General features: G+C 41.8%; 3 protein-coding genes across 5 annotated transcripts; 1 reads left to right on the forward strand and 2 right to left on the reverse strand.

Moving 5' to 3' along the window:
• Window positions 1–900: 900 nt before the first annotated feature.
• On the reverse strand, window positions 901–9,472 carry sfxn1 (sideroflexin 1). Of its 2 annotated transcripts, none has more exons than XM_085423298.1 (11): window positions 9,334–9,472; window positions 7,473–7,642; window positions 7,209–7,379; window positions 6,808–6,906; window positions 6,614–6,689; window positions 6,259–6,344; window positions 4,251–4,378; window positions 4,115–4,164; window positions 3,860–3,909; window positions 1,589–1,636; window positions 901–1,421 (listed from the first exon to the last, which is right to left on the reverse strand). In XM_085423298.1, the coding sequence occupies exons 2-11, from the start codon at window positions 7,634–7,636 to the stop codon at window positions 1,325–1,327; spliced, it is 969 nt and encodes a 322-aa protein (XP_085279424.1). In that variant the 5' UTR covers window positions 7,637–7,642; window positions 9,334–9,472; the 3' UTR covers window positions 901–1,324. The 2 variants fall into 2 exon arrangements, with proteins under 2 accessions (XP_085279424.1, XP_085279430.1); XM_085423304.1 differs by lacking the exon at window positions 9,334–9,472 and adding an exon at window positions 7,962–9,305.
• On the reverse strand, window positions 9,364–14,158 carry LOC146677516 (serine/threonine-protein phosphatase 2A catalytic subunit alpha isoform-like). Of its 2 annotated transcripts, XR_014913792.1 has the most exons (10): window positions 13,920–14,158; window positions 13,283–13,492; window positions 12,789–12,962; window positions 12,614–12,703; window positions 12,251–12,412; window positions 12,018–12,136; window positions 11,022–11,112; window positions 10,007–10,068; window positions 9,867–9,900; window positions 9,364–9,496 (listed from the first exon to the last, which is right to left on the reverse strand). XR_014913792.1 is itself a non-coding variant. In XM_085423317.1 (7 exons), the coding sequence occupies exons 1-7, from the start codon at window positions 14,019–14,021 to the stop codon at window positions 11,040–11,042; spliced, it is 930 nt and encodes a 309-aa protein (XP_085279443.1). In that variant the 5' UTR covers window positions 14,022–14,158; the 3' UTR covers window positions 10,265–11,039. The 2 variants fall into 2 exon arrangements, 1 of the variants encoding a protein (XP_085279443.1); XM_085423317.1 differs by lacking the exons at window positions 9,364–9,496; window positions 9,867–9,900; window positions 10,007–10,068 and having other exon boundaries at window positions 10,265–11,112.
• A 7,270-nt stretch (window positions 14,159–21,428) lies between these two features.
• On the forward strand, window positions 21,429–25,419 carry atp5po (ATP synthase peripheral stalk subunit OSCP). The gene is made up of 7 exons (XM_085423356.1): window positions 21,429–21,537; window positions 21,811–21,861; window positions 21,946–22,056; window positions 22,351–22,480; window positions 24,166–24,278; window positions 24,453–24,539; window positions 25,165–25,419. Exons 1-7 carry the CDS (start codon window positions 21,511–21,513, stop codon window positions 25,273–25,275), a joined length of 630 nt encoding a protein of 209 aa, XP_085279482.1. The 5' UTR covers window positions 21,429–21,510; the 3' UTR covers window positions 25,276–25,419.
• Window positions 25,420–25,603: the final 184 nt, after the last annotated feature.

The raw sequence follows: 25,603 nt of genomic DNA on the forward strand, positions 1-25,603 counted from the left end.
CTCCCACTCGTGATTTTAAAAATGTCCGGTGATGCGCTTGGCCTGGCACCGAAAGCGAGTTTACAACAGTTTACAGACACATTCTTTTAGACACAACAGGTTAATCAACTGTGTCCAAACACGCGTTATCTGAATCCTGACTGCAGAACAAAAGTACAGAGCGTAAAATCTACCTGCTTTATCAGCTCGCTTGGCTTGAACTTGGTCATGGCATGTGCAGATATGACTGAGGTGCAGATAAAGTAAAAGGGGGCGCTGGAGGTCTTTGCTTCAGATATCTTTTTGGCTGGGAGTTTGTGCATTCCTCAAACTCACCGGACTCGAAATGTGTTACTGTTTGAAGTTTTCAAAGCAGGCAGAGTGTTAGCGAGATGAACCATTTAGGTGTGGCGTTGACAAATAGCATCCATGAGAAGTCTATAACATCTATAACATCTATATCTGACACTCTAAATGCATATAACGATGTAAAAACACTTCTGCCACCTTGTGTTGTTATTAGATCTCTCATACTAGAATTGGGCTTGGTAGAAGTAAGAACCAGCGTGTTTTTTCTGAAATGATTGATATGAATTTAACATTTATTGTCAGTGTTCCTGAACACAGCCTCTGTGTCACTAAAGAGGCAGAAGAATACTTTTCAACAAGCCAGAGAGTGGTTTGTTCACACGTGTCTGGCAATTAGAATAAATAGAACAATAAACACTGATTATTCAGACATGAAATAGCACCGTGCTGGCCTATTATAACATCCCATTTTAAAGGGTGTATCCCTGGAGAAGGCTTGTTTAGTATCACTCATTTGGCAGGTGAGTTAAAGTGAACACCAGGAGGTTGAAATCCTTGACAGAGGTTTAAAAAGTACAGATTTGGCAAATGTAATCAGATCTGACTAGTCAGAATAAAGACCAGAAAAAAGAAAAACCGCCGGGCAGACAGATGTGACAGTGGTTTCATGGCAACATAAGATCAACAAGTCACAGACATTAAAGTAATAAAAACATGGCACAGAAGAAAACCTTACGATGGGCCACTAAACATCTGTCGAGATAAACATCAAACTTTTGATCCCGCTTGGAGAACATCTTCAGCAGTTTCAGTAAAATCTACAATCACTGACAAACGTGAACAGCTCATTACAAAGAGGCTGACAGCGAGGGGGAGTCCTCAGATATCCATCTGGATCGGTGGAGGTGAGGAGAGAAAAACTTAACTTTGGCACACTGAATGAGGAGAGCTGGCAGAGACGTGAGGAGCGAGCCTGCAGCTGTGTTATGGCAGTGTTCGGATGAGGTTGGGCGGTGATTGGGGGGGTTGCACACACTCATAGCCCTTTGTTGAAGTAAACCCTCTCCACTCCTGGGTGGTTGGCACGGATTTTCTCCTGCAGCTCCGGCTCCAAGCGGCTGACTGACATAGAGCTGGATTAGAGGGCAAAAAATAAATAAAAGGGGTTAATGGGTCAAATGCATACAATGTAGGCATGTAATGCATCCTTTTTGGCAGAAAAAGACTCATGCACACTCTGCATATAGTCACATAATAATAAGATGATTTACTACTAATAACTTCAAAATGGTTCACTCACCTTTTCTGAGGGAATAAAGCACAACAGAGTGGTGTGGCAAACACGAGGCTGAAAAACAAGAAACGGAAATGATGAGCTCACGTGTTTTTAAATTAAAGGCCTCTCGAGCTCACCGAGATTCAAACTTAGAGATTTTTAGTAGATACACCTATGGTATCAATTTAAAGCTCTTATGTTGCTTGGTTCTCAAGTTATCACATTTGCAAACTTACGTGTCCACACCGCCTGGCCAGGTGATAACAATGCCCCATCAGCTTAGTATAGATGAGGGGTAACAAAAGCCCCCCAAGAACTATGTCTCAGACTCTGCAGGCCTCAGTCAGCATGTTGAATTTAAGAAGTTCATGACAGCACAATTAGAAAAAGACTGAACGGGTATGGTGTCTTTGGACAGGTTTCCAGGAAAAAGCCCGTTCTCTTTAAAAAGAACATGGTAGCTTAAGTTTGCAAAGTTGCATCTGAATAAACCTCAAGCTTTCTGGAGCAACTCAACCAGAACATACCAGCACACCTGATACCAACTGTCAGGGAGGATGGTGGAGGGCTGATGATTTGGAAAGCCTGTTTTGCAGCATCAGGTTGTAGAAACCCTGCAGTCACTGAGTTAACAGTGAACGCATCTGTATACCAAAGTGTTCTAGAGTCATGTGAAAGTCATGAAAGTCATGTGACAGGACGATAATCCCAAGCACAGAAAAAAGGTGCAATGGCCGAGTCAGAGTCTGACTGAAATACTGTGACATTGTGGCATTAATGAATGCCTGCAAACCTGAATGAACTGAAGCAACGCTGTAGGGAAGAATGGACCAAACTGTTTACATAAACTCACACATTTACACAGACACACTGCTGTGATGGTGGAAGCTTCTATAAAACAAGGTTTACATCATTTCAAAAAATGATGTAAATGTCCATTTATCAGGATCTTATTGAGGGGAGATACTGATATCAGTCTGATACTAATACCAGTGCTGGTACTGAAATTATTTGTATTTTGATCAATCTGTCCACCTATAACTTATAACAGAGGTCTCAATCACGCAGCCTAGGGGGGGCAAAAGTATTTGAAATTTTAAAAAAACAAACAAGACAATATTTGTGGGTGTTTTCTTGTTTGATTCATTGTTTTTTTTTTTTTACTACTTGAACACTAAAGTGGCCCTCCAACGAGATGACAGCGGCAGCAGCGGCCCACCGGTCATTTAAGTTTGAGACCCCTGATCTATAACATCACAGGGAGGGGGAACAGCTTTAAACCTGCATTCTATCAGAAGGCCACCAGATGGCGATAGCTCTGATTATAGAAATCTCCATGAAAAGCTTTCATTCTTGACCTCTGTGAACACTGCTGAGTTTATGGGATCAATTACTTCTTTAGGGGCACATCAAATAAAAAAATGAAACCTATTCTGTAAATCTTGGTCGTACCATGTTTCAAAATGGAGGATTACCTAAGATATGGAAATCACACACTCATGAGCTAACTAGTTATCAATCAGAGCCAGAGTCTGTGTCACATCCATTTTCTGGCGAGCAAGATGGCAGCGACAAAAACGTTCATCTCGAAGCTTCAAAATGGGAATCTAGAAACTAACAGGTGATGTCACACCTTCAATTTACGAGGGGCAGCCAATTAGAAGAAAGTCGGCATAAATGGAGGGCATATACACTACCTGCAAACCAAAAGCACAAAGCACTGTTGAAGCACTGATAAACACCAGGTGTACTGTAATTTCATCCTTGTGGGTGCAGAAACATCTGCACATTATTTAAGTAATGAAGCATGTATGTAAACTTCCATTACACATTGTGGAAGTGTGTGGATTAGCGTTCTCCTAAAAGGAGCCTGCTTCCCCATTTTTGTGGATTAGCTTGCAGAATGTGGTCCTGATCACAGTCATGTGAGTTACACAAGACTTTAACTGGTCGCACCGAGGGCTCGTGAGGCAACGCCGAGTAGGAAGCACAAAGTGAAAAGCTGGGTGATGATGTGCGAGTCATCATTAAAGAAAAAAAAGGAAGCAGCAGATTCAGTTTCATGTAAAAAATAATTAAGTTATTGAGCCACACACGGGCTAAAGCATCTTCATATCGTTATCCACTGAGCTAACAAATTTTATGAGGGCATTTTATTAGGGGCATTACACTACACTGTAAATGGAAGCATTTATCATCAGTGTGATCTTATGTTATGATTGTGGGGTGTTTGTAGTAGAAAGAAGACTGCACATGATGGTGAACGTATCAGGTGAACTATCTCTGGCAACTCACCAGAATCCCACCAGGCTGACTTGAATAGGTGCATTCATCCATGGGAACCTCTGAAAAAGGCCAGGCAGAAAAAAATGAGTGAGAGGCACAAAAGCGGCAGAGAATCCGAGAGCGGCCTCATGCACTCGGGGCTTTTGGTCTCTCTAATATGTGATCATAAAAAGGAGCTAGGCAGTTAATGATCGTCTAACTTGCTGACATTTAATGCAACAAATGCATTTCTCATATTTTGTCTTAACTCAGGCGTGTGCTTACCCTCAGAAAGGCCTTCTTTTCCAAATGGTTCATTAAAAATGGGGGAATAGCTGAAAAGAGAGGAAAACTGATTTTATTTCTGAAATTAATAATAATATCTGAAGCCAGATGTTAAAGTGAGAAAACACTTCCATACCCATTCCCGGAGAAGCCATGAGAATCCTGGAAACCACAACCTGAGAGATGGCCTGCTGCGCAGCCTTTGATGACTCTCCTAACCTGTTGTCATTTTCATCCATTATAGGTATACCATGCTGAAGCTCTCTGAAGACAACAAGCAAAACTGGTAACAGTTCTGGAGATAGATGACTGTGAATGCTGAATGCTCTGAATAATATGCATGGAAATGCACAAGAGCTCCTGCTGAAGAACCTGGAAACTGAAATGAAATACAGCAACAGCTGGGAAATAAAGTGGAGGAAGAGGCTGTGTAATGCATCTTACTTCGATAAATTAAATGTCAGGAAACCTGTTTTTCATGAAAACAACTGAAGTGTTCTTATAAAAGTGAAAACACTGAATGCAATTTCACTGCATGCTGTAAACCATAAACAGCACATGTATGAATTTATCATATCACGGGGACTCCTCACACAGATGGACGAACTCCCCGTTCTTCATAGTAATACATCAGAAACAGCAATGAGCAGACAAATATTTAAGATTTAATTAAAGTATGGAAATCTGAGTGTATGACCTGAAAACACAGAACAATGACACCCTCTAGTAAACTACACATTTTCAGTCATTAACTAGTTGCTTATTAGCATTTATATCACTAACCTTTTTGCACTTCTTAGCACCTTTGTCTGCACGACAGCACATTAGGTTTTCCATCAGTAGCCTTCTACCTACTGCTTACAGATACTCCGCATGAATTATGATCTTAAAAGACTTTCCTATCCAAATAATACCAAAAAATATCACTCAAAGTCATGTCTCTTAAACTGAGAACATGTTAACAGTTCTATAGTAAAGTCTGGACCTGATTATCCAATGGTGTAGAGGCCATGCAAGACGCAAAAGCATAACAGAATTGTATTTTCTTAAACTTTATATCTTGAAATCATATTTTCAAAAGCATTTGATTTTTTTATCATAACAAAATGATATCATTGGTAGAATACAGTAGTGCAGTAGTAGTAGTTTCTCCCCTGCGCTACCGAGATTAGCAGTCACTCCCAAACTCAGCTAACTATCCTGCATACAGAACTTCCAAAACAAAGGAAACAAGGAGAAGTCGAGATATCAAATGACAAAAATGGAATCTGAAAGTTTAAGGAAAATTCCCATTTCTTGTTCAACATATTCAGAAGAAAATAAAATAAATGGCTCTTAAGTTTGAAGTTGCTGAGACGTTAAAGCAGGGTGACACCCAAGTAGCAGCACCTCACAATCACAGTGGATTTATAATCTGAAACTCTGATTGAATCCAAATAAAGAATCCATGCGGGCCCTTATCAGTGAACGACCTGCTGCAAGCATCCAGGAAATATTTCTGCTTTCCCTGCATTATTATTTTTTTCCAAAAAAGAGAAAAAAAAGATGTTTTAACGATGCCTTTTACAATTAGAGACATCCCAAATGTGTGCGTTTCCAGGGAAAAGCTTTCTGGGCATTAATTACTGTTTTAATACCCATCCAGGAGCAGCACTGTGAAAAAGAGCAACAGATAGAGGGAGAGACAATCAAAATAGCATTGTCCTTATAAAAACATGAAACAGCTCTGACTGCTTGATTATTCATTATCATTTCACTAAGGTGCAGTGTTCTCCATTTATAACTATTCCTGTATGACATTGAAGAAAGGAAAACAAATCATCAGAACATCAAAACAAGCTGAGCCCAGGGTTCAGTAACTTGATGTTCTGGTCATGGTTCGTAACCAACTTGGAGTTTGACACTATTAACACACATGAAACTTCTCTGCTCTTCTCAAGTTGTCAGTTCATTATAGCACAAAAGTACTGCAGTTAGGAGAACTCAGGACGATTTAAATAATGTCATCAAGCCAGTGTGTCGCTCCTCCTGTACCGGAGGTATGACACTGACTCTAATCATATCATCTTTGAGACCGAGCGAATCTTTAGTATAAATATTGCATTAAGAGTGGATGGACAGATGGACAGACCAGTGATCTTTACCTTTGTCGCATCAGCGGGATGTTGATACAGTTAGCAGCAGCTACAGCAGCAAATGGAACAAACCGTCCGATCAGCGGTGAAACGTGCTGCAGCGGGAGGAAAGGAGGAAGCTCAGATGTAAACATAGCTTGAAGAATTCACGCCAATATTTCAGATGCTTTACAGAAAGGCCTTTCTGCCGCAAAGTCCAAATAAAAGCTCGCATGACAACATGATTACTGAGCGTGATGCTCTAAACAACATGGGCTTTCAGTGAGAAACAATTCATGTGTGGCTAACTTCATACCAGCACACCCACATGTCTGAAGTCAAAGCATTAATAGGAGATGTAGGATGGGGTTAGATGAACTGATACCTTTGTTAGTGCATTTAGTCCTAGAGCGGTGGCAACTGCCCCCGTGGTGGCAGACACATAAGCTGTGCCAAGCTGACTGCGAACAAAAGAGGCACCGGTCACGTCACACAAACAAAAACCACCGTCCACACCAGCACTGTTAAATTAAGGGGTTAATATGTGCCGGCATCAGCGCCAAAGCAGCTGCCTCTTACCCGACGGTTATGGGAGCGTCACCACTCCTGTTGGTGTAATTCACTATTGCGTTGAAAGACTGATTGATCCACTGCCAGAACAGCACAGCAGGAGTTGTCCTGTAAATTGAAAATACAGTTTGAAATCATTAAAAATGTGCATTACTGGGTGTAAACAGATATTTGTACTCTCCTGTGTGGGAATGCCATCATCCCAACAAGCACCAATAACACTGGCTCCTTCTATAAGCAAAAACAGCAATGCTGCATGCACTACACCAGCCCTGTGAAACTTTAGCAGCAAAATTTAAACCAGCATGTGTGAATTTCCCTCGAGGACATGCTCTGCTGCTTAAAAAGAAGCTATAATAGGCCTGGGTGTGGCTGTGACAGTCTGACAATTAACTCGCACATGATCTTACTTATAAAATGTCATCATGCATCCAGTGATCGTCATGTTCATTGGAACCTGTGCCGACATGCGGCCTATCAGGATCATCTTCTCTCCAGTGTCGGGATGGAAAGCTGAGTCAAAAACATACTTGGCTCTCCACAGTTCATCCTCCGTCAGCCCTGGAGAGACTATACCTTCCCTGCAAGACAGCGAGCGTGTAAAATCATATTTCTCGTTTTACACCGGCAGTGAGTTTACAGCCTGTTTCTGAAAAACTGGGTGGGCTGGTTACCTGTAATCGGTGATGATTTTGTGCGCGTGTGCTAGTTGTTCATTTGTCAGGAGAATGTTCCTGGGATCTGTGACGGTGAAGAAATGTTTAGCCCGACCCACAAATGTGCTCTGGTCCCAGCGGGGCTCCTTGATGTTTATGGAAGTGGATAGCTCGGCTGCCATTTTTATCTGGGGAAACAAAATGTTACAGGCGCAATAAATGTATCCGATTTTGCACATGGTAATACTTATCATAGTCGTTTTCGTTTCCACACTTATATTCCTGGACTACAGCAGAGTGGCTGTGCATGAGTCACAGTTTGAAATAATCTTGGGCATTGATAAAATAGATGGATGAACTGCTACCGTGTCTCTGCTATATTTGAACCTTCAAAGTGGTTTCTACCACAAGTAGAATCACACACACAGATGTACTATGACAAAGTGCTTTCAAACATTCTCACACACACTCTGATTAATGCATCTCGGGCAACTCGACGTTCAGTACCTTTTCCAAGGATGTGTCAACATGTGGACCGGAAAAGCTGGAAATTAATTCACCAGGGCCCTGCTCCAGCACTTAGCAGAGGAGTTAGCTTCCCTTCGGGCTTCATTTCTCTTGCAGACAAAAGTCAGCAAGGGAGGACTGGCGGAGCACAATGCTTCTTTTGCCACGCTGCTAATTCAGCATAATGTGACTAAGTGAGGGCTGACCTAACAGGAGGACTGCGAAACACCAAATTGCAACTGGGCACACACACCAACTCCCAGTCTGAAAAGCACCCTGCATGTATAGGACAGCTGGGAAAGTGGCATTTTTAACCAAAAAGTTACAAACTGAGTAAAGTCTGTGGCTTTATTTGCTGTAACTGGGTACTTACCTAAAACTTTATTATATTAATTAGTCTGAAAGCAGACAGAACTGGCTTGCAATGGAAAAACACCAGTGGATGGGGGGTTTTTTGTGGATGTGCATGCAGCATGCTGTTCCAACCCAGCTTGATCTGGATTTGTTCTTTGCCTCAGATGAACAACTGTGAGAAGGCATGCAGCAGCAATGAACTCGAACTGAAGCATGGCTGCTGGATCGGCTTAAATAAGAAATCTGTGCAGTACAGAAAGCATGCTGTCGCTTTAAATTGAATTAAACTCAACGGGGGTTCTCACGAGATGTCAAAAAGCCTTCAGTGGCCCAATAAGACACAAAATTACTGCTGGAAAGAGATTAAAGGGCACTTCCTGGCCTCAAACCCCCGAGTTAGCGTGAATAATATGATGCCAAATCAGTAATAAATGCGCTGTGAAAGGAGTGAAGTTTGTACCGACACGGCCTTTGATCCATAAACGCACAGCTGGTTCTGCCCTCAGTCTCAGCCAATCAACGGCGGCCTGCGTGGCTACACATTAACCTGCAACTCAATTGTTATGTATCCCACATATTTCAACCCCTGTATCAGCCTGGTATGTGCTATAATACAAAACGCGGCTCTCTGTGCGTGGTCGCAGGGTAATAACATGCCCCCTGAATGGATACGGTTTGTTGTCCAACCCGACGTAGACCAGTTAAATCTGGACTGTAACTGGAGGTGTTTCTGTGATCTGAAGAAGAAAAAAAGGCGCCAAAATCTTTCCCCAAAACAATGAAAATCAAGGTGCGACCGTTTTAAAAATGGCAAATTAGCCACTACATCTGTCCAGCCCGTTAATTGTCCAGCTGTGCGCCCCAGATTCAACTAGTATCAGCCTGCCACATCCACACACGAGCAGTGGGATCCCGAGGAGCAAAAAGCTGTCTGATCACTGCTTGACACGTCGGACACACAAGCGCACACGGCACAAAACTGTCGGTCCGTTTTGGGAAACGAGCACAGGTTACTTACTGCACTGTGGTCTCCGGAGGTCCGCAAGAGGAGTCCCTGAAAGGCTGCGGCCAGCTAATTTTCAATGCAGCAGTGTCAGCTCGGCCGGAGGGCGCACAGGAACCGCGAGGGGCTTCACCGACAAAATAAAAGCCTTGCCTCGCTTCTTACTAGGGAAAAACATCTTATAATGACAGGAAAAAAACACGCAGTGTTGATCCAATCTTTCGCAAAGCAGCAGGAGCTGTGATCAGCAGTCTGAGGGGAGAAACTGAGCTGCAATCCGCCAAATCCTTTAAATCATGCTTTTATTTTCAGCACTACATCCGCCGGTGCTCTGTGAACTATCGCTACATTGATTTTACAGGCAGTAAATCAGTAATATCTGTTAAAACTTCGGAGGATTTCCACACATGCACGTGTAATAAGCGGATATTAATAGTGGTCCATGACATGTGCATGAAAATTAAAGCAAACGAGAGGTTATTTGGTTAATATCAGAAATGCACAATAAAAAAGAAAAGTAAAACATCATGCTGCAAACAATGTCCTACCTTTTTCCATGTTAAAAAAAACTGTGCAAAAATCCTGTTTTAGAAATTAAATAAACAAGAAAAACAGATGTTAAAATGACCAGTTTACTGCAAATAGTCCACTCACAATAAAGCTCATTATCAGTGTCTGAGCTGATCACCTGCACCGATTTTGGGTGTCTGTTTCCATCTAGTGGTCACTCCTCGGGAATAATGTCATAAGCTGTACAAAAGGGGAAATAAATGACACAGCAACTCCAGTTTTAATTTTTTTATAGCTGTGAGTGCAAAACATTAAGTTATATTATTATTTTTATTTATTTTACATCTGATGTCATTTGTAGCAGTATTGCCTAGTTAAATGAAATACATTAACTCCCATCCCATATGGAAAAGAAATAGTAAAAACTTATATGTGATTACTCATGAAATTGGCCACTTTCATGAGTAAATCATATAAGGCTTACATGATTTACTCATGAAAGTGGCCACTTTCTCATTACTTTCATACATTGTTTTAGTAAGTATCCAAAACATACAAGTTTCATTATATAACTTTTCAAGGGATCTTATATCTGTTTTCACTCTTATATGCTTTTCATACAAGTTTCACACAAGACAGATACAAACTTTATAAGATTTATATATATCTTTTCCGTATGGGATATGAGACAGCAGAAAGAGAACTACTTACACTATAACAGGATATAAAAAGAACAAAGTTTGTCAGTGCCATGTGATAAAAATCAAATACAAAAGTGCAAAGAGAACATACTCGTTTCTATCATCTCACAAAATAAGCACTTTCGCTTCGGTTACAAAAAGAAAAGAGTTCACATTGTATGCACTGCAACCTTTTGTTTGAGGCCATGCCGAGTGAAAGATGCAGCGTATATACTGTATGTGGCGACACACTCTGCTTATCAACATCTAGTCGTTATTCTCAGCGTTAGTTCATTCATGTTTCCTGACAATCCAGCAGGTATTATGACAGTATTGTTCATAGTAGCAATCATTTCTAGCAATTAAAACATCATGCACAGAGAGGAAGGAGTTAAAAGGACGGTGGTGTTCATCTAGACGTTACAGTTTCCATTTTATTGTAATTATGGCACACATTTTCAGGGGAGAGGGATTGAATGCTTCTTTTCCCCAAGCCTCTGTGCAGCCCATTACCGTTCTTAGCAGTGATCTTTACAGGAAATAGTCCGGCGTACGCCGCGTCACGTGGGGCTCTCCTCTGCGTGGTGCAGGGTCAAACTGTAGGCTAAAACAAACAAAGGGCAGGGCTCTCGTCATCTCATAGACTGAATAATAAGGTTTATTTATTTAAGTCAGCAAAGTGAGATTAATTGTTTAGCCAGCTATGTCAACTTTAAAGTCAAGAGTTTCTGTGTCACAAAGGTAGCCTGGCTAAATCACCATGGTAACCTATGCTGAATGCTCAGCCTGGTCGAGAGCAAGTTATGTTCTATCGGCTGAAAGTGGCACATTTTCCCTGACTCTTTTATTTACAGTAAGTTTATTATAGATTGTTAAACTGCTGTTAAACTAAAACCACTGAATGAAGTGCAAACATTCCCGATGCATTACCACAGTAATGTACATGTAATTATTTATGCTGAATCCAGAATGCACACCAGGAATATTCGTTCAATGAATAACATTAATTTCATTAATTTGATCTGCCAACAAACTAAAGAGATTTCCCCGTCTCCTTCATTAGGCTATGAGACAGTAACCTTTAATGCTTAAATGGATCCAGTTTAAAGTGTTAGAGCTCTAATGTGCACCCATCACCTTAGAAATGAACAGACAGCAGCACTGAGACTGCACTCAGCCATAAAATTATTAACTTGAATTAAAATGTTTATTTTACTGCTCTGTGCACTAAATTGCTAGATTATGTTCATTATAGACTAGTCATCACCACTTTATCATTATCATCTGATAGCATCGATGACTGAAGTAGGTAGCACTCACGGGGATCATTTTGTGAGGAAGAAGAGTCATATGACATAAGGGGTGACTTAACAGCGAAAGTTGATAACCAGGTGTTGCTGAGCCAGCTAAAGTAATGAAAGACTGGCTTTGTTGAACTTTGTATGTAGCATCCCCCCCTCATTGCAAAAAGATATGTTTGCATTATTAGACATGACAAACTTTACTTACAAGGAGTATTTCAACGTGTCATCAAGCTCCATGATTGCTGCCTGGTTTCCACAACGATAGCAATAGTTTGGTGCACTGAAGATCGTCACTACATTGCGGTCGTGGCACCAGTTATAACCCTAAATCAAGACATCAGCTTCATGTTAGCTATTTTATAGCCACTGACTGTGAAGGGTACATCTGACGAAGAAAAAAACAGAATTACTTGTAGTACACAAACAAAGTCAGAGTACCTCCATAACCAGCTGGTGGGCTCTTGAAACCAAAGTGAGACCGTTTGCGTGGTTGAATGTCTCAGAAATGTCCTGCCCGAAAGTGTAGCCAGCACCGCGTGGTGATATGCCCCAGCCACCGCGGTCATCAGGATCTGACCATAACAAGTCACACATTGGACCCTGAAAGGCGAAGGGAACGCCAGTGTTGTTTAGTGCAATTTCTATTCAGTAAAAAGAACAGAGTGAGCATACAGTGATTACCTACAGACTCCATGGTGAACTTTCTTGAATGCGTATGCCTACACTAAAGCAGTCAGCTGGGATATTTCCTAAATTAATCTCTAAACATCTCTAAAAAGCATTTACGTAATCTGTGTTTACCTCATGAGGAACCTCCTGCAGGCGATCCAGCGCTCTGATGTGTTCCAGTGTATCTATTGATGGGGATAATCCTCCATGTAGGCAGAATATCTTTCAAATAAGAAATATGAAATAAACAACACATAACAGCTCAGTGCACCTGTCCTTCAGGTTGGGTCTGAAAAAACAACATTACCTGGTTATCTACCAGCGCGGTAAGGGGAAGATAATCAAACAGATCTGTAAAGTACTTCCAAACGTTGGCATTTCCATATTTCCTCAAGCACTCGTCGTAAAAACCGTACACCTGCGTAATCTGTCTGCTCTCGTGGTTCCCTCTGAGAATTGTGATCCGTTCGCGGAACCTTACCTACGAAGAAAAACACATTTGTAATAGAAGTTTGGTGCATCAATCCAAATATTGATACGGGTATCAGATCGAAACTAGTACAACAGGATGGATACTTTGCTTCTATCCTCTAAGGTCAGTAAATTTATAAACATTCATCTCAAAAATCATGACACACTGCTCTCCCCTCAATAAGATGCCTTTATACACTAAACGTATCAGTAATACTGGCTTTGTTTACTTGGAATTGCATCAATACCAAAATTTGCAGTTCTGCACAGTTTTACTTCATTAAAAAATTTAAGTCCATATCGATGTTAAGATTACTTTTTTTGAAATACCTTAAGAGAAACCAGAAGTGTAACAGTCTCCACAGAATAGTAGCCTCTGTCAACATAATCTCCCATGAAGAGGTAATTAGTGTCCGGAGATTTCCCTCCAATCTTAAACAGCTCCATCAGGTCGTGAAACTGTCCGTGGACATCTCCACACACTGTCACTGGGCATCTCACCTCCTGCACATTGGACTCTTTTGTCAAGATCTCCTTGGCCTACGCATGAGAACCAAGAAAACAGGTTAGCATGTACCAGAATGTGGTGCAGTTTGGGAGCCTGTGGAGTACACAAGTTATTAATAAGCCAGATTCCAATATTCCTGCTTTTAAAAAAAAATCTGATTATTAAAGAGTTTTCTTGTGTGCTTCTGTAAGTGCACTTTAGGACAAGCAGTGGGCGTAGGTAGGGAAAACATTCGCAGGCATCCCCCCTCCATCTTCTCGGCTTGTCTTAGAAATCCACAGCATGCAGCTACAGTCAAATGGTGTGCTCCTGTAAGGCCACATGCAATAACGTCTGAGTCCAGGCAATATTTCTATTAAAGGAGCCATTCGGGGGGGGCTGTACGGGCTAAGCGTCGGCTAGCACTGCGGAAAGCTAATAATGTGGGGTACTAATATTAAGTCGCCTGGTAAACCTCACCTTTTCGCAGAGGACTTTGACCTGATTCTCTGTCAGCTGCTTGCACTCGTTCAGTTGTTCGATCCATCCGTCCAGCTCCTTGGTGAATGACTTGTCGTCCATGCCTGCTTTGCCGTCAGCTAGCGAGCCGACCAGCTGTAAAATTCCTCGGGAAAATATCTCGCTATTTCGTTATGTTTCGGTGTCTCTGCTACGCTACGTCCTACTGACTGGAGAGCTCTGGTGTATTCGCAGCTAGCGCGTGCATGTGCGTGTGCTCGCACGCGGGTGTGCTCCTATCCAGGGGCGGATAAGAAATTTTCTTAGGGTGGCATGGAAATCAAACGGGGTGGCAAAATCACAGCCATTTCTTTACACATGTGCAGGCAGTGGTGGTTTTAGATATGGGCGACATGGGTGGTTGCCCGGGGCGGCATCGCGGCGGGGGTGGCATCATGGCATCGGCAAAAAAAAGTTGCTTGCACCCATGCTGCCCCGACATCATGCCAGCGCATTTTGGGGATTGCATGGGAACCAATCGGAGTAAAGGCTGGGTTTCCTGGGTTGTGTGAAATCCCAGAAAAAAAACCTATACAAGGTGTAGGTCTATTAGTTTCTGTTGTGGGGTTGGGTGTTAATACTGGAGATGCAAGATGGACAAGAAAAGGTCAAAGCCATCAGGTCCTTGGTTTATAAAAAAAATAGAGTAAAGAAGAGGAGAAATGAGCAAAAGATACAGGTAAGCAGATGTGTCTTTGGATAAAGGCAGGTATTATGTATCCTGAAACAAGATAACATTCATTAGTAGGGATTGGGAAAACTTTGTTAGCTACCTTTGTTAGCCACTTGGCTATGATAGTAAACAGTAGACAGACAGATGACACTGATGTGGCTTATTGACAGTGTTGGGACTAACGCGTTATTAAGTAACGCGTTACAGTAACTACGTTATTATTGTGGTAACGAGCACGGTAACTAGTTATTATCCCAAAACCAGGAACGCGTTACTCGTTACTGGGATTTAGATAGGGTCGTTACTCGTTACTTCGTGTGGTGGCTATCGCGGAGCTTCCACAGATTCAGTAACATTAGCAAGTGGGGGAGGCCAGCAGGTGGATGAAGGAAAAGGGAGGCAAGAGGAGAGACCCGAAGTGGCCGCTGGTCCGAGAGTGTCAAGTGAACTGAACTTCAGGTAAGAAGTTATGACCTGCAGTCCATCTGAGTCACATATAAACCAAGTTTAGGTGGAGTTTATTTTCGTACTGCGTGCTAGCTAGCATGACGGAGTTTCTATACAGCTGGGTGGGTGCTATGTTACTGATGTTGAACTTTATTTTGTTCATAAGGTTAATTATTAGAGCTGCCAACCGTTCCTTAAAAAACGGAATCGTCTCGTATTCAGAGAAAATATTACGCGTTTCTTATTGAGGTGAAAAGGAACAGTTTGTCCCGGACTTCAGCTACAATGAAAAAGACACAAAGCTGGATTTATTCTGTGTCTTTGCTGCACAGCTGCCTCTTCTCCTCTCATCCTCTCCCCCTCCCTCTCCTGTTTCTACTTCAATCATGAAACTGATCAGTGATCAGCTGATCGGCTCTCTTGTTTGTTTATCGCCCACTTTGCGCCAGAAAGAGGAAACCAGCGGATGTCGCGCTAAACAACAGCAGCACGTTTAAGCTTGATCAGCTGTTGTTAGAATTTATTTAATATTAATTTCTAGTATCAGCTGATGTTTGCTGGAGCCACAGCTGCAAAAAAGCTGCTGGTCATGATATCGGTTTGGTTATGTGATGAGAGGGAAACATGAAGATGAAACCAGGAGATGTTCTTACTGAATCATCAGAGCTGTGATGGAGAAACAGGTTTACCTTTTAGGTCACATGAATGAGTTGAAGGGAAGTTATGAACTGTTTCTGAGAGACAAATAACACCAGGATCCTTTTCTAAGTAGCTGACAGCTGGTAACTGTGCAGGGGCGGGTCTAGCAAAGTGTTGCCAGGGGTCCATGTAGGGAATTAAAAGGGAAAGGGGGGCACAAGGAAATGCTTTCTTATTCTCATTTAAAATGTCTCACTTTTAAAAAATAATTATCTGAGTCTTACAACAAACAATTGATAGATTAATGCATATATACCATCAGAACAGTGTACATCACTGTCACAACAGCGTTTGTTTTCATTCAAAGGCTTTATGATTTTCCTATAATGGTGGGCCGGTCTCTAGTCATATTCCCCGGGATGATTTTTTTTTGTCCCAGTCCAGCTCTGTAAGCAGCTCATCTTCAGTCTGGCGTTACCTACATCTTCCTATTCAGAAGGCAGAATTTCCGAGTTCTGAGTACATCGAAAGCACCACGACTGCAGTTTTTGTGTTGGATGTAAAAAGCAGGCTAGAATCATGCGGCGGTCAACGACGGTCCAGGCGTGGGATTTCTCTCGTGGAAATGTGCACATTATTTTTTTCCTTTCTATTGGTAGGTGGCACAGTGCACTTGTGGCAAGTAAGCAAGCTAGAAGACTGGCAATCTTGTTGGGTATCCAGTTACGGAAGCAACACATTAACAAGAGAATTCTGAGTAAAACCAAAGTTACTTTCCCTAGTAACTAGTTACTCTGAAAGTAACGAGTAACTTGAAGTAACTGAGTTACTTTTGATAGAAGTAACTAGTAATGTAACTAAGTTACTAATTTAAAGTAACTTACCCAACACTGCTTATTTAATGTTTTGGACTGTGTTTAGCATAATATTAATTAGCCATTAATTGGGAGAGGTGTATTGTTGATTTGTCTGCTATTGTCAGTGTATGATGAATTATAATGGCTGTTTGTTGTCCATTTGCATACTCTTGCTGAGGGAGTGCTCGCCCAGGGCACCAAACAGGCCACGAACGCCCCTGTGTGCAGGTGTTACATTCTGTAATATGTGTTATTTATGGTTATAATACGTCAAATGCTATAAGTATGCACATTTCATATAAACATAGTCTGTGACTTTCTTTAGCCCATATTTCAGTTACATAAAAAATTTAATTTTGATTTTATGCACTGTATAGCATATATAATAAATAAGCATAAGTATAAAATCCAGAAGCTACACAAAATGAGGTGGATCAGTTAGAAATACAAGTTCTGCTCTTCAGGACTGTTTTGAGAGCACTGACTGGAACATGTTTAGAGAGGCTGCAACTTACGGCGACTTCACTGACTTGGAGGAGTACACATCATCAGTGTCCAGCTATATCAACAAGTGCACCGATGACGTCACTGTCTCCAAGATCATCATCTCACGACCCAACCAGAAACCGTGGATTACTGCGGAAGTGCGTGCACTTCTAAGGACCCGAGACTCTGCCTTCAAAGAGGGAGATAAGGTGGCGCTTAGAAGAGCGAGGGCTGAACTTTCTCGGGCCATCAGAGAGGCGAAGCGCGCACACGCCCAGAGAATCCACAACCACTTCAAGGACAGCGGCGACACACGACGCATGTGGCAGGGCTTACAAGCCATCGCTAACTACAGGACGACACCACCTGCCTGTGACAGTGACGGCTCCCTCCCAGATGTGCTTAACAACTTCTATGCTCGGTTCGACAGGCAGAACGACGTGGCGGCGAGGAAGACCACCCCTCCTCCGAACGACCAGGTCCTGTGTCTCACTACAGCTGAGGTGAGGAAAACTCTACGCAGAGTCAATCCACGTAAAGCTGCTGGACCAGACAACATCCCAGGCAGAGTGCTCAGAGAATGTGCTGATCAGCTGGCAAATGTTCTCACCGACATCTTCAACATCTCTCTGAGCAGTGCCGTTGTCCCCACGTGCTTCAAGGCCACCACCATCGTCCCCGTGCCCAAGAAGTCTTCTGTGTCCTGTCTCAATGACTACCGCCCTATCGCATAATACCAAATAAAAATAAGAATAAGAATTAAAAGTGCTAAGTAGATAGATATATACATGAGTGCAGGTGGTGATCAGTGCTAAACATGGAATGATGCAGTGAACACAGCGTAGGGTCATGTGTTAGTGGTGGGAACAGTCATACGATTTTTGTTCATGTGTCCAACAGCAGAGGGGAAGAAACTGTTCTTGTGGCGAGAGGTTCTGGTGCGAATGGACCGGAGCCTCCTGCCTGAGGGGAGCAGGTCAAACAGACTGTGTCCAGGGTGAGAAGGGTCAGCTGAGATCCGAGCTGCACACCCCAGTGTCCTGGAGGTGTACAGGTCCTGCAGAGATGGGAGTCTGCAGCCAATCACCTTCTCAGCAGAGCGCACAACACGCTGCAGTCTCTGTTTGTCCCTGATAGTGGCTTCAGCGTACCACACGGTGATGGAGGAGGTGAGGATGGACTCGATGATTGCAGTGTAGAATTGCATCATCGTCCGTGTTGGCAGGTTGAATTTCTTCAGCTGCCTCAGGAAGTACATCCTCTGCTGGGCTTTCTTAATGACGGAGGTGATGGTGGGCTCCCACTTCAGGTCCTGGGTGATGGTGGTACCCAGGAAGTGGAATGAGTCCACAGAGGTGATGGGGGTGTCAGTCAGGATGATGGGGGGGAGTGGGGCTGTGTGCTTCCTGAAGTCCACAATAATCTCTACTAGGGATGGGTATCGTTTAGGTTTTATCCGATACCGGTGCCAAATCGGTACTTTTGAAACGGTGCCGGTGCTTAAACGGTGCTCGAACCGGTGCTTAAAGAATGGAGAACACAAACTTTGTCCAAAAACCTCTCATGTTCAGCTGTTTTGTTTTTTTTTTGTAAAAAGATAACAATGTTAGCCTTTTCTGCAGCTATGGGGCATATATGGTATCACTCTTGGCTGGAAGCAGTGCTTAAACAATGGAAAAAACACAAACTTTGTCCAAAAACCTCTCATGTTCAGCTGTTTCCCACTTTTTCTTTGGTCATTTTAGCCTTTTTATCCAGGGTGAAGGGAGTATCTGCCATCAAACAAGAGGACAGCCGCATGTAGCTATGATGATGTTTGCTAGTTCACCTTACATGCATTAATGTAATAACGTGGTTAGCCTACTCAACGTAAATTACACTCGAACAACATTAAGCGACTCACGCAGAGAAGAACGGCTGCTGCTGCATCAATATCCTCATCATTTCTGCTACACTGGCAGGGCTAGGGGCCAGGACTCTATTCCTCGGGTTTTTGGGGGATGTTGCTCCGGGTCCGATAACTGGCAACCCACCCAACGTGCTCGGTGTGAGGTCTCGCAGCAACCTATCAAATACGGCGCATTTCTCGGCTTTTAAAAAAAACGCTATGCGTCGCCAGGTGTTTCATCGGATTTGAGGTGTTACCTCCTTTGACAGTATCACAGTATCAGCTTAAAGCACTTGTTACAGGCTGCTGAGTTTGCATATTTTGCTGTGAAGTACAACCAGACTTTTGACCGCTTCGCCTTGGACATTTTTAATCTGTAGCTCTGCTCTAACTGAACGTACGTACCTGGCCCCGCCTACTATCCTGGGAAACGTAAAATGATTGGCTAGAAGTGTATCACAGCTCGGGAAAAAAAAGCACCGAAATAAAGCACCGAAATGTGCGCTGCTTTTCGGTCTGGTTACTACCGTTTATGTGATGGCACCGGACACCGGTACCCATCCCTAATCTCTACTTTCTTCTGGGCATTCAGCACCAGGTTGTTGTGGCTGCACCAGGACAGCCACAACAACCCTGCTGTAGGCAGACTCATCCCCGTCCCAGATGAGTCCAATAACGGTGGTGTCATCTGCAAACTTGATTAGCTTGACAGACTGGTGGGTGGAGGTGCAGCAGTTGGTGTACAGGGAGAAGAGCAGAGGAGAAAGAACACAGCCCTGAGGGGAGCCGGTGCTGATGGTCCGGGAGTCCGAGACATTCTTTCCCAGCCTCACATGCTGCTTCCTGTCCGTCAGGAAGTCAGTGATCCACCGGCAGATGGAATCAGGCACATTCATCTGGGAAAGCTTGCCTCGGAGATGGTCTGGAAGGATGGTGTTGAAGGCAGAGCTGAAGTCCACAAACAGGATCCTGGCGTAGGTTCCTGGGGAGTCCAGATGCTGCAGGATGAAGTGTAGGGCCATGTTGATGGCGTCATCTACAGACCTGTTGGCTCTGTATGCAAACTGCAGGGGGTCCAAGAGGGGGGCCGTGAGGGTCTGAGGGTCGTGAGGCTTCAGTGAACAGTATGTATATAGGACTAGATGCATCTCTCCAGTCAGGTGTCAGATCAGGTAGATAGTTTATTAAGCTTCCCACTTCTTTTTGTCTTCCACTTGTCTGGTTTCCTTAGATTTTTAAGGACACCATCCCAAGATATGCTTTTTTGGTAATCACCTAATTGGTGCAAAAATGCTATTTTAACTCTATCAAACTGTGTTAACTTTGGCTAAACACACAATTTAAAATTGGTTCTCTGGTAAGTTCTCTGTTATGTTTAGACACAACACTGGTTCATTCCTTGAGTTAGGTGCCTTTTTATGCTTGAACGATTCATATTTTTATTTCTTAACTACCTTAACAAACATCTTGCTTCTTCAGAAAATGTCCAGATTCAAGTCAAGGACTGAAAATGAGCGAAAAAGCAGCCAATGTACAAAGAAAAACTTTCAAAGTCCTCCAGTTAGCCTGGAGAACTACTGTTCAACAATGTTTTAAAACTTAATAAGAAGTTTACAAGTCTGGCTTCTTTGGAGAAAAACATAAATAAATGAGGGGTGACTCCATACTTTTCCCCCGGTACTAAATATTTTACATTTTAACCAGAAAAACAAAAATGAATAAACTGCTTTTTTAGTCTTTCTTAAAAGAAAAGCAAGAAGGTAGCGGGACACAAAAGGAATTATCCATGCAGCATTTTAGCATATAGAGTCACCTTGTTTAAATGTTAAAATTAAAATAGCTTCATAGGACTCATATAATGCATTCACTAATTAATGAGAAATAACTAAACTCACAAAGTATGCTTTAAAATGTAAAACTAGCAGCTCCCTGTCTCACTGTTTTTGTGTTCCAGTTAGTTGTTAGACTTTCTAAGTAATTTCCTCTTCCTTTAGTCACGCAGCTAAATCTGGGGCAAAAAAAGTGAAGCAGTGAGACAACTGCAGTTTATTAAATGACCACTTGAGGTTGTTTCCAAATGTCAATCAATGTCCATATACTCCCAACCATAATTTATAAAATAAACATCATGTTGTTTTCAACAATCTAATGCGGCTGTTTTTAGAGGTAGACAAAGTGGGTGGTTCTATGGTGGCTTTGTCCATCTTTAATGTACAGTCTCTGGTTTTAGCCTGTTAATGTGACCAGGCATATCCAAAACAAGTATTTTGTTGTTTTCTATTGCCTACTTATATCTTAAGAGAAGTATGCTATATTTCACCTAATACTCAAAAAAAGACTTCCTCGATGGTATATACATTTACTATAGCTTAAAATATTAATTACTACACATAATATAAACAAACAAAACAAACTTGTTTAATTCCGTAACAGCTTCTTGTTTTGGGGACTCTTATTCACGATGAACTGCACCGGAAGAACTACATTACCCACAGCAAGACGCCTTCCTCTAAAGCACACATGCGCAGTCGGTCGTTCTACTCTGGACAGCTGTAGGAGAAAATGGCAGCATTCATGCTAGGACAGCAGGTATGACATTCAGTTAACTCTTTTAAATTTTAACCTTTATAATAGGGCTCATTTTTGTTTTCATATCTTCCAAAACTTGTTTGGTGAGTTTTATTACTTATGCTGAGCAGAAATGAGCGCTGAACTTTCAAAAAGAATTCACACGAGGCATTTCACTTGAATGACTGCTAACGTGTTAGCCAACCAGCTAACTGAGTTAAACGTAAACGGTGCAAAGCGGGCTAATAATTCACCAGCTCAGGCTTTAATTTTCATACAAATATTATTTTGCAGGCACGCCAGTTCAGCACGTCTGTGATCAGACCTGCAGCCAAACTGGTTAAGGTGAGTGACGTGCAGTGCAATAACCTTCTTCAGTAATTTGTGACAGGGTGTTAAGGTAGCTTATCCCTGTAAATGTCCTTGTAGCCTCCCATCCAGGTGTATGGAGTGGAGGGCCGTTATGCCACTGCTCTGTTCTCAGCTGCCAGTAAGCAGAACAAACTGGACCAAGTGGAGCAGGAGCTGGGAAAAGTGTCTGTAAGTCAACAAAAAAGGAAACTATTTTTAATGTTGCTGACACTGAATGATGAAAATGATGCTTTACTTAATATTTGATCACAGGGTTATGTGCATATTACTGTGATATATTTAAATAGCATCGCAGGATGTTTAAATATATTGTTTGTTTGGTTTTTAATTAATAATGAGATTAGTGACCTGATTATTAAATATTGATAATCCAAGCAGTTTCGGTACCATCTACCTTTTGTCTAATACTTACTTACTTTTTTTTTTTTTTTTTTTGCTGTTGTCTGCCACATTATTTTTCAGGCCCTGATCAAGGACCCTAAAATGAACAGTGTTGTAATGAATCCTCATGTGAAGCGCAGCCTCAAGCAGAAGACCTTCAACGATGCCCTTGCAAAGGCCAAGGTTTCACCCATCACTGTCAACCTCATCAGTGAGTGATCACAGACCCGTGTTACTGCTGGGACCCCTGTGTCATTAATCGTGTGTGTTTGTGGCGTGTACACATGCAATACATTTGAACCTAGTTTTGTTACATTTTCAAAGACAACAGTCCACTAGCATGTTCCAGATATGATGTTACCAAGGTCGCAAAGTAAGGAACATGTTGTTGCACGTAGTCATGTGATGGTTGCAGCACTTATACATGCAGGTCCTTGAGATTTCACATGGTTCGTTATTCTTAATGCCCAATTGGGCATATTTGGTTTGAATATTGTTTAGGAACCTCTTTCTGATCAAAACATAAAGAAAGCCATCTTGTTAAGCTTAGTATCGGTCTGAAGCCTAAAGGGTGTTTTCTTTGCATAGCTCTTTTCGACACTCTAACAATGCTTCCTTACTACAATCCTCATTCGTACATTAATTCAGTTGCATATTACAGATCTGCTGTTGCAACCCCCTTGGAGAAAAAACAGAGCAGCTAGAAGTATGTTGATTATAAGAAAATAACATGTATATGAAAATACTTTGACACAACAGCCATAAGGTTTGGACCACATTCACAAGCTGTGTTTTATGGGGTCTACGGACCAGCTGCTCTTGAACATTCCTAGATCCAGGCTTAAAAGAGAAGAGGCAACAGAACCTTTTCAGGTGCAGCTCCTAATCTGTGAAACAGTCTACCTTTTCACATAAGAGCTGCCCAGACGCTCCATCATTTTAAAACGCTGATGAAAAAGAAACTGGTTATTCTCACTGGTTTACAGTCTAAGTTGAGCAGGTTTTCCCAGGTTTTTATTGTGCAAATTTTATTCTGTATTCCTATTTACTTATATCACAGTTTGATTATTTTTTTCCTCCTTTAATCAAGGTTTATGGTTGTATTGTGTATTTTGGTGTATGTTTGTTGTTGATTTTGTGACTATTATGTCTATGTTGCATAGCCTGTACAGCACTTATTCAATTGAGGCTACGTCCACACTAATGCGTTTTCATTTGAAAATGCTTTTTCTCTGTTTTGGCCTCCCGTCCACACTGGGACGGCGCTTTCCCAAGGGAAAACACATACATTTCAAAACGGAGCTGTCCCGTCGCAGTGTGGACATTCGAAAACGCAGACTTTCTAAAACGATGATGCATTTTAGTCATGTGATGCAGTCATGTGACCAATTAAACAAAGATAGCGGAGGGCATTATACAGCAGTTGTTTTGATTGCTCTTGAACCTTAACACTCTCAATTTTGACAGCCCTAAAAAACATTAATATCAGTTTGTACATGCTCCAGATAGCTTTTCTTCAAATTCTTTAATCCTCACTTGCTTTTGCGCATGCGCAGGACTGGAACGTAAGCGTTTTTGGCCGTTTCAACGTGGACACACAACTCTGTGAAAACGACTGAAGACGCTAGTGTGGCTGCGGAGCGTTTATAGACGAAAACGCCGTTTTCATATCTATCCGGGCTAGTGTGGACGTAGCCTGAGTTGTGTTGATGTGCTATAGATGTAAACTTTGATTTGATTAAGGGTAAATGAGTGTTACTAGGAAGAACTTGGCAAAATCCCACACTGTTTACTTTAAACTGATGTAATACAAAAGCTACACTTTGCTCTGAGCAGATAGAAAAGTGGAGAATCTTGCTCAAACATGTATTGTCTTTTTTTTTTCTCCCTCTTTAGATGTTTTGGCTGACAATGGTCGTCTTACTTTAACTGGGGATGTTATTAACGCTTTCAGCAAGATGATGAGTGCACACCGTGGAGAGGTGATCTGCTCCGTCACTACTGCGCAGGTATGAAATGGGTGTATATGCAAGATATGTTCATACATTATTTTTTTCAGATACTGAAAACAGGTCACATCACTTAAGCAATATTTGCTGCTGTATATATCATTTATTTTATCAATTGCAGTATTATTGATTTAGACATATTGTACCTTCATAATGAATGTTTATCCATTGCAGCCTTTGGATGAAGCTAATCTCTCCGAGCTGAAAGTAGCTCTTAAAGGCTTTCTTCAGAAGGGTGAGACTATCAAGCTGGAAACAAAGGTACAACTCTAATGCACAGTCCCAGAAATCTGTACATAACCATCTTGCTGATGAATTTTTATCTTCAGGGGAAAACTGTTTTTGTGCATTAGTCAATTCTAAGATGTGGAGTTAATTTTCTTGCATAACATGTCTTATCTCAGACTGGTGAGATAATGTTTAAGCGCACAAATGTAACAATTTGTATAATTTACATAGTGAAGCAAATATTTTCTGGAAACTTGCATTAAAGAAATATGAATTTAAAAATGTACATAATCAACTAGAGGAGTTTGTATTATGATTGGCTGTAAGATGAACATTTAAATAGTGAATTCCAGGAAATGGAAAAGCATCTGACATCTTTTTTTCCCCGCAAGGCTCTGAGATGTTGACAAGTTAAAATGTTCATAGATTTAAAAACCAATGTCCATTGTGTCCTCTGCAAAAGCCTTTAATTGTATATCAAAGAGATTTTAAACGCGGCTCAATCCACTATTTTAATCCCCCCCCCCCCCCCCCCCCCCCCCCCCCCAAAAAAAAAAAATATCTAAAAAATGGAAACTTGTGAAACAAGAAATCATTGTCTTGTAAGGGGAAGTCTCGTGTTCATGTGTTGGCTAACAATCGACCTGTCTCTTCACAGTCGGATCCTTCCATCCTGGGGGGCATGATCGTCAGCATTGGAGACAAGTATGTGGACATGTCCACCAGATCAAAGATCCAGAAGCTGACCAAGCTCATCAAGGAAACTTAGTCCTGTGGACTTAATTTTGCAAAGACGACCATTGGCGAAGGGGAAACTTTGAAAATTGTAGATTTTGACCTGTTCCAGCACTGTTGTTGCCCTATAAATCCAGTGTTTGTGCTTAAAATGTTAATAAAAACTAAAAAAAATTGATCGCTGATGTTTGTTGTCTTTGTAAAGCACATATACACAGCTTCCATTATACTGACCAGTGATCTCATGGCCAGATTAGTTGATACATTGTCATTACTACATTTTAATAAATGTACAGTTGGTTCAAGACAGTGTGTCAGTTACATAGTTACCGCTGTGCTGTTGATACAATTATGGTTCCATG

The sequence above is a fragment of the Rhamphochromis longiceps genome, linkage group LG2 (assembly GCF_057381845.1).
Source record: "Rhamphochromis longiceps isolate RC_006_pf linkage group LG2, R_longiceps_female_GT1.1, whole genome shotgun sequence".
NCBI lineage: Eukaryota > Metazoa > Chordata > Actinopteri > Cichliformes > Cichlidae > Rhamphochromis > Rhamphochromis longiceps.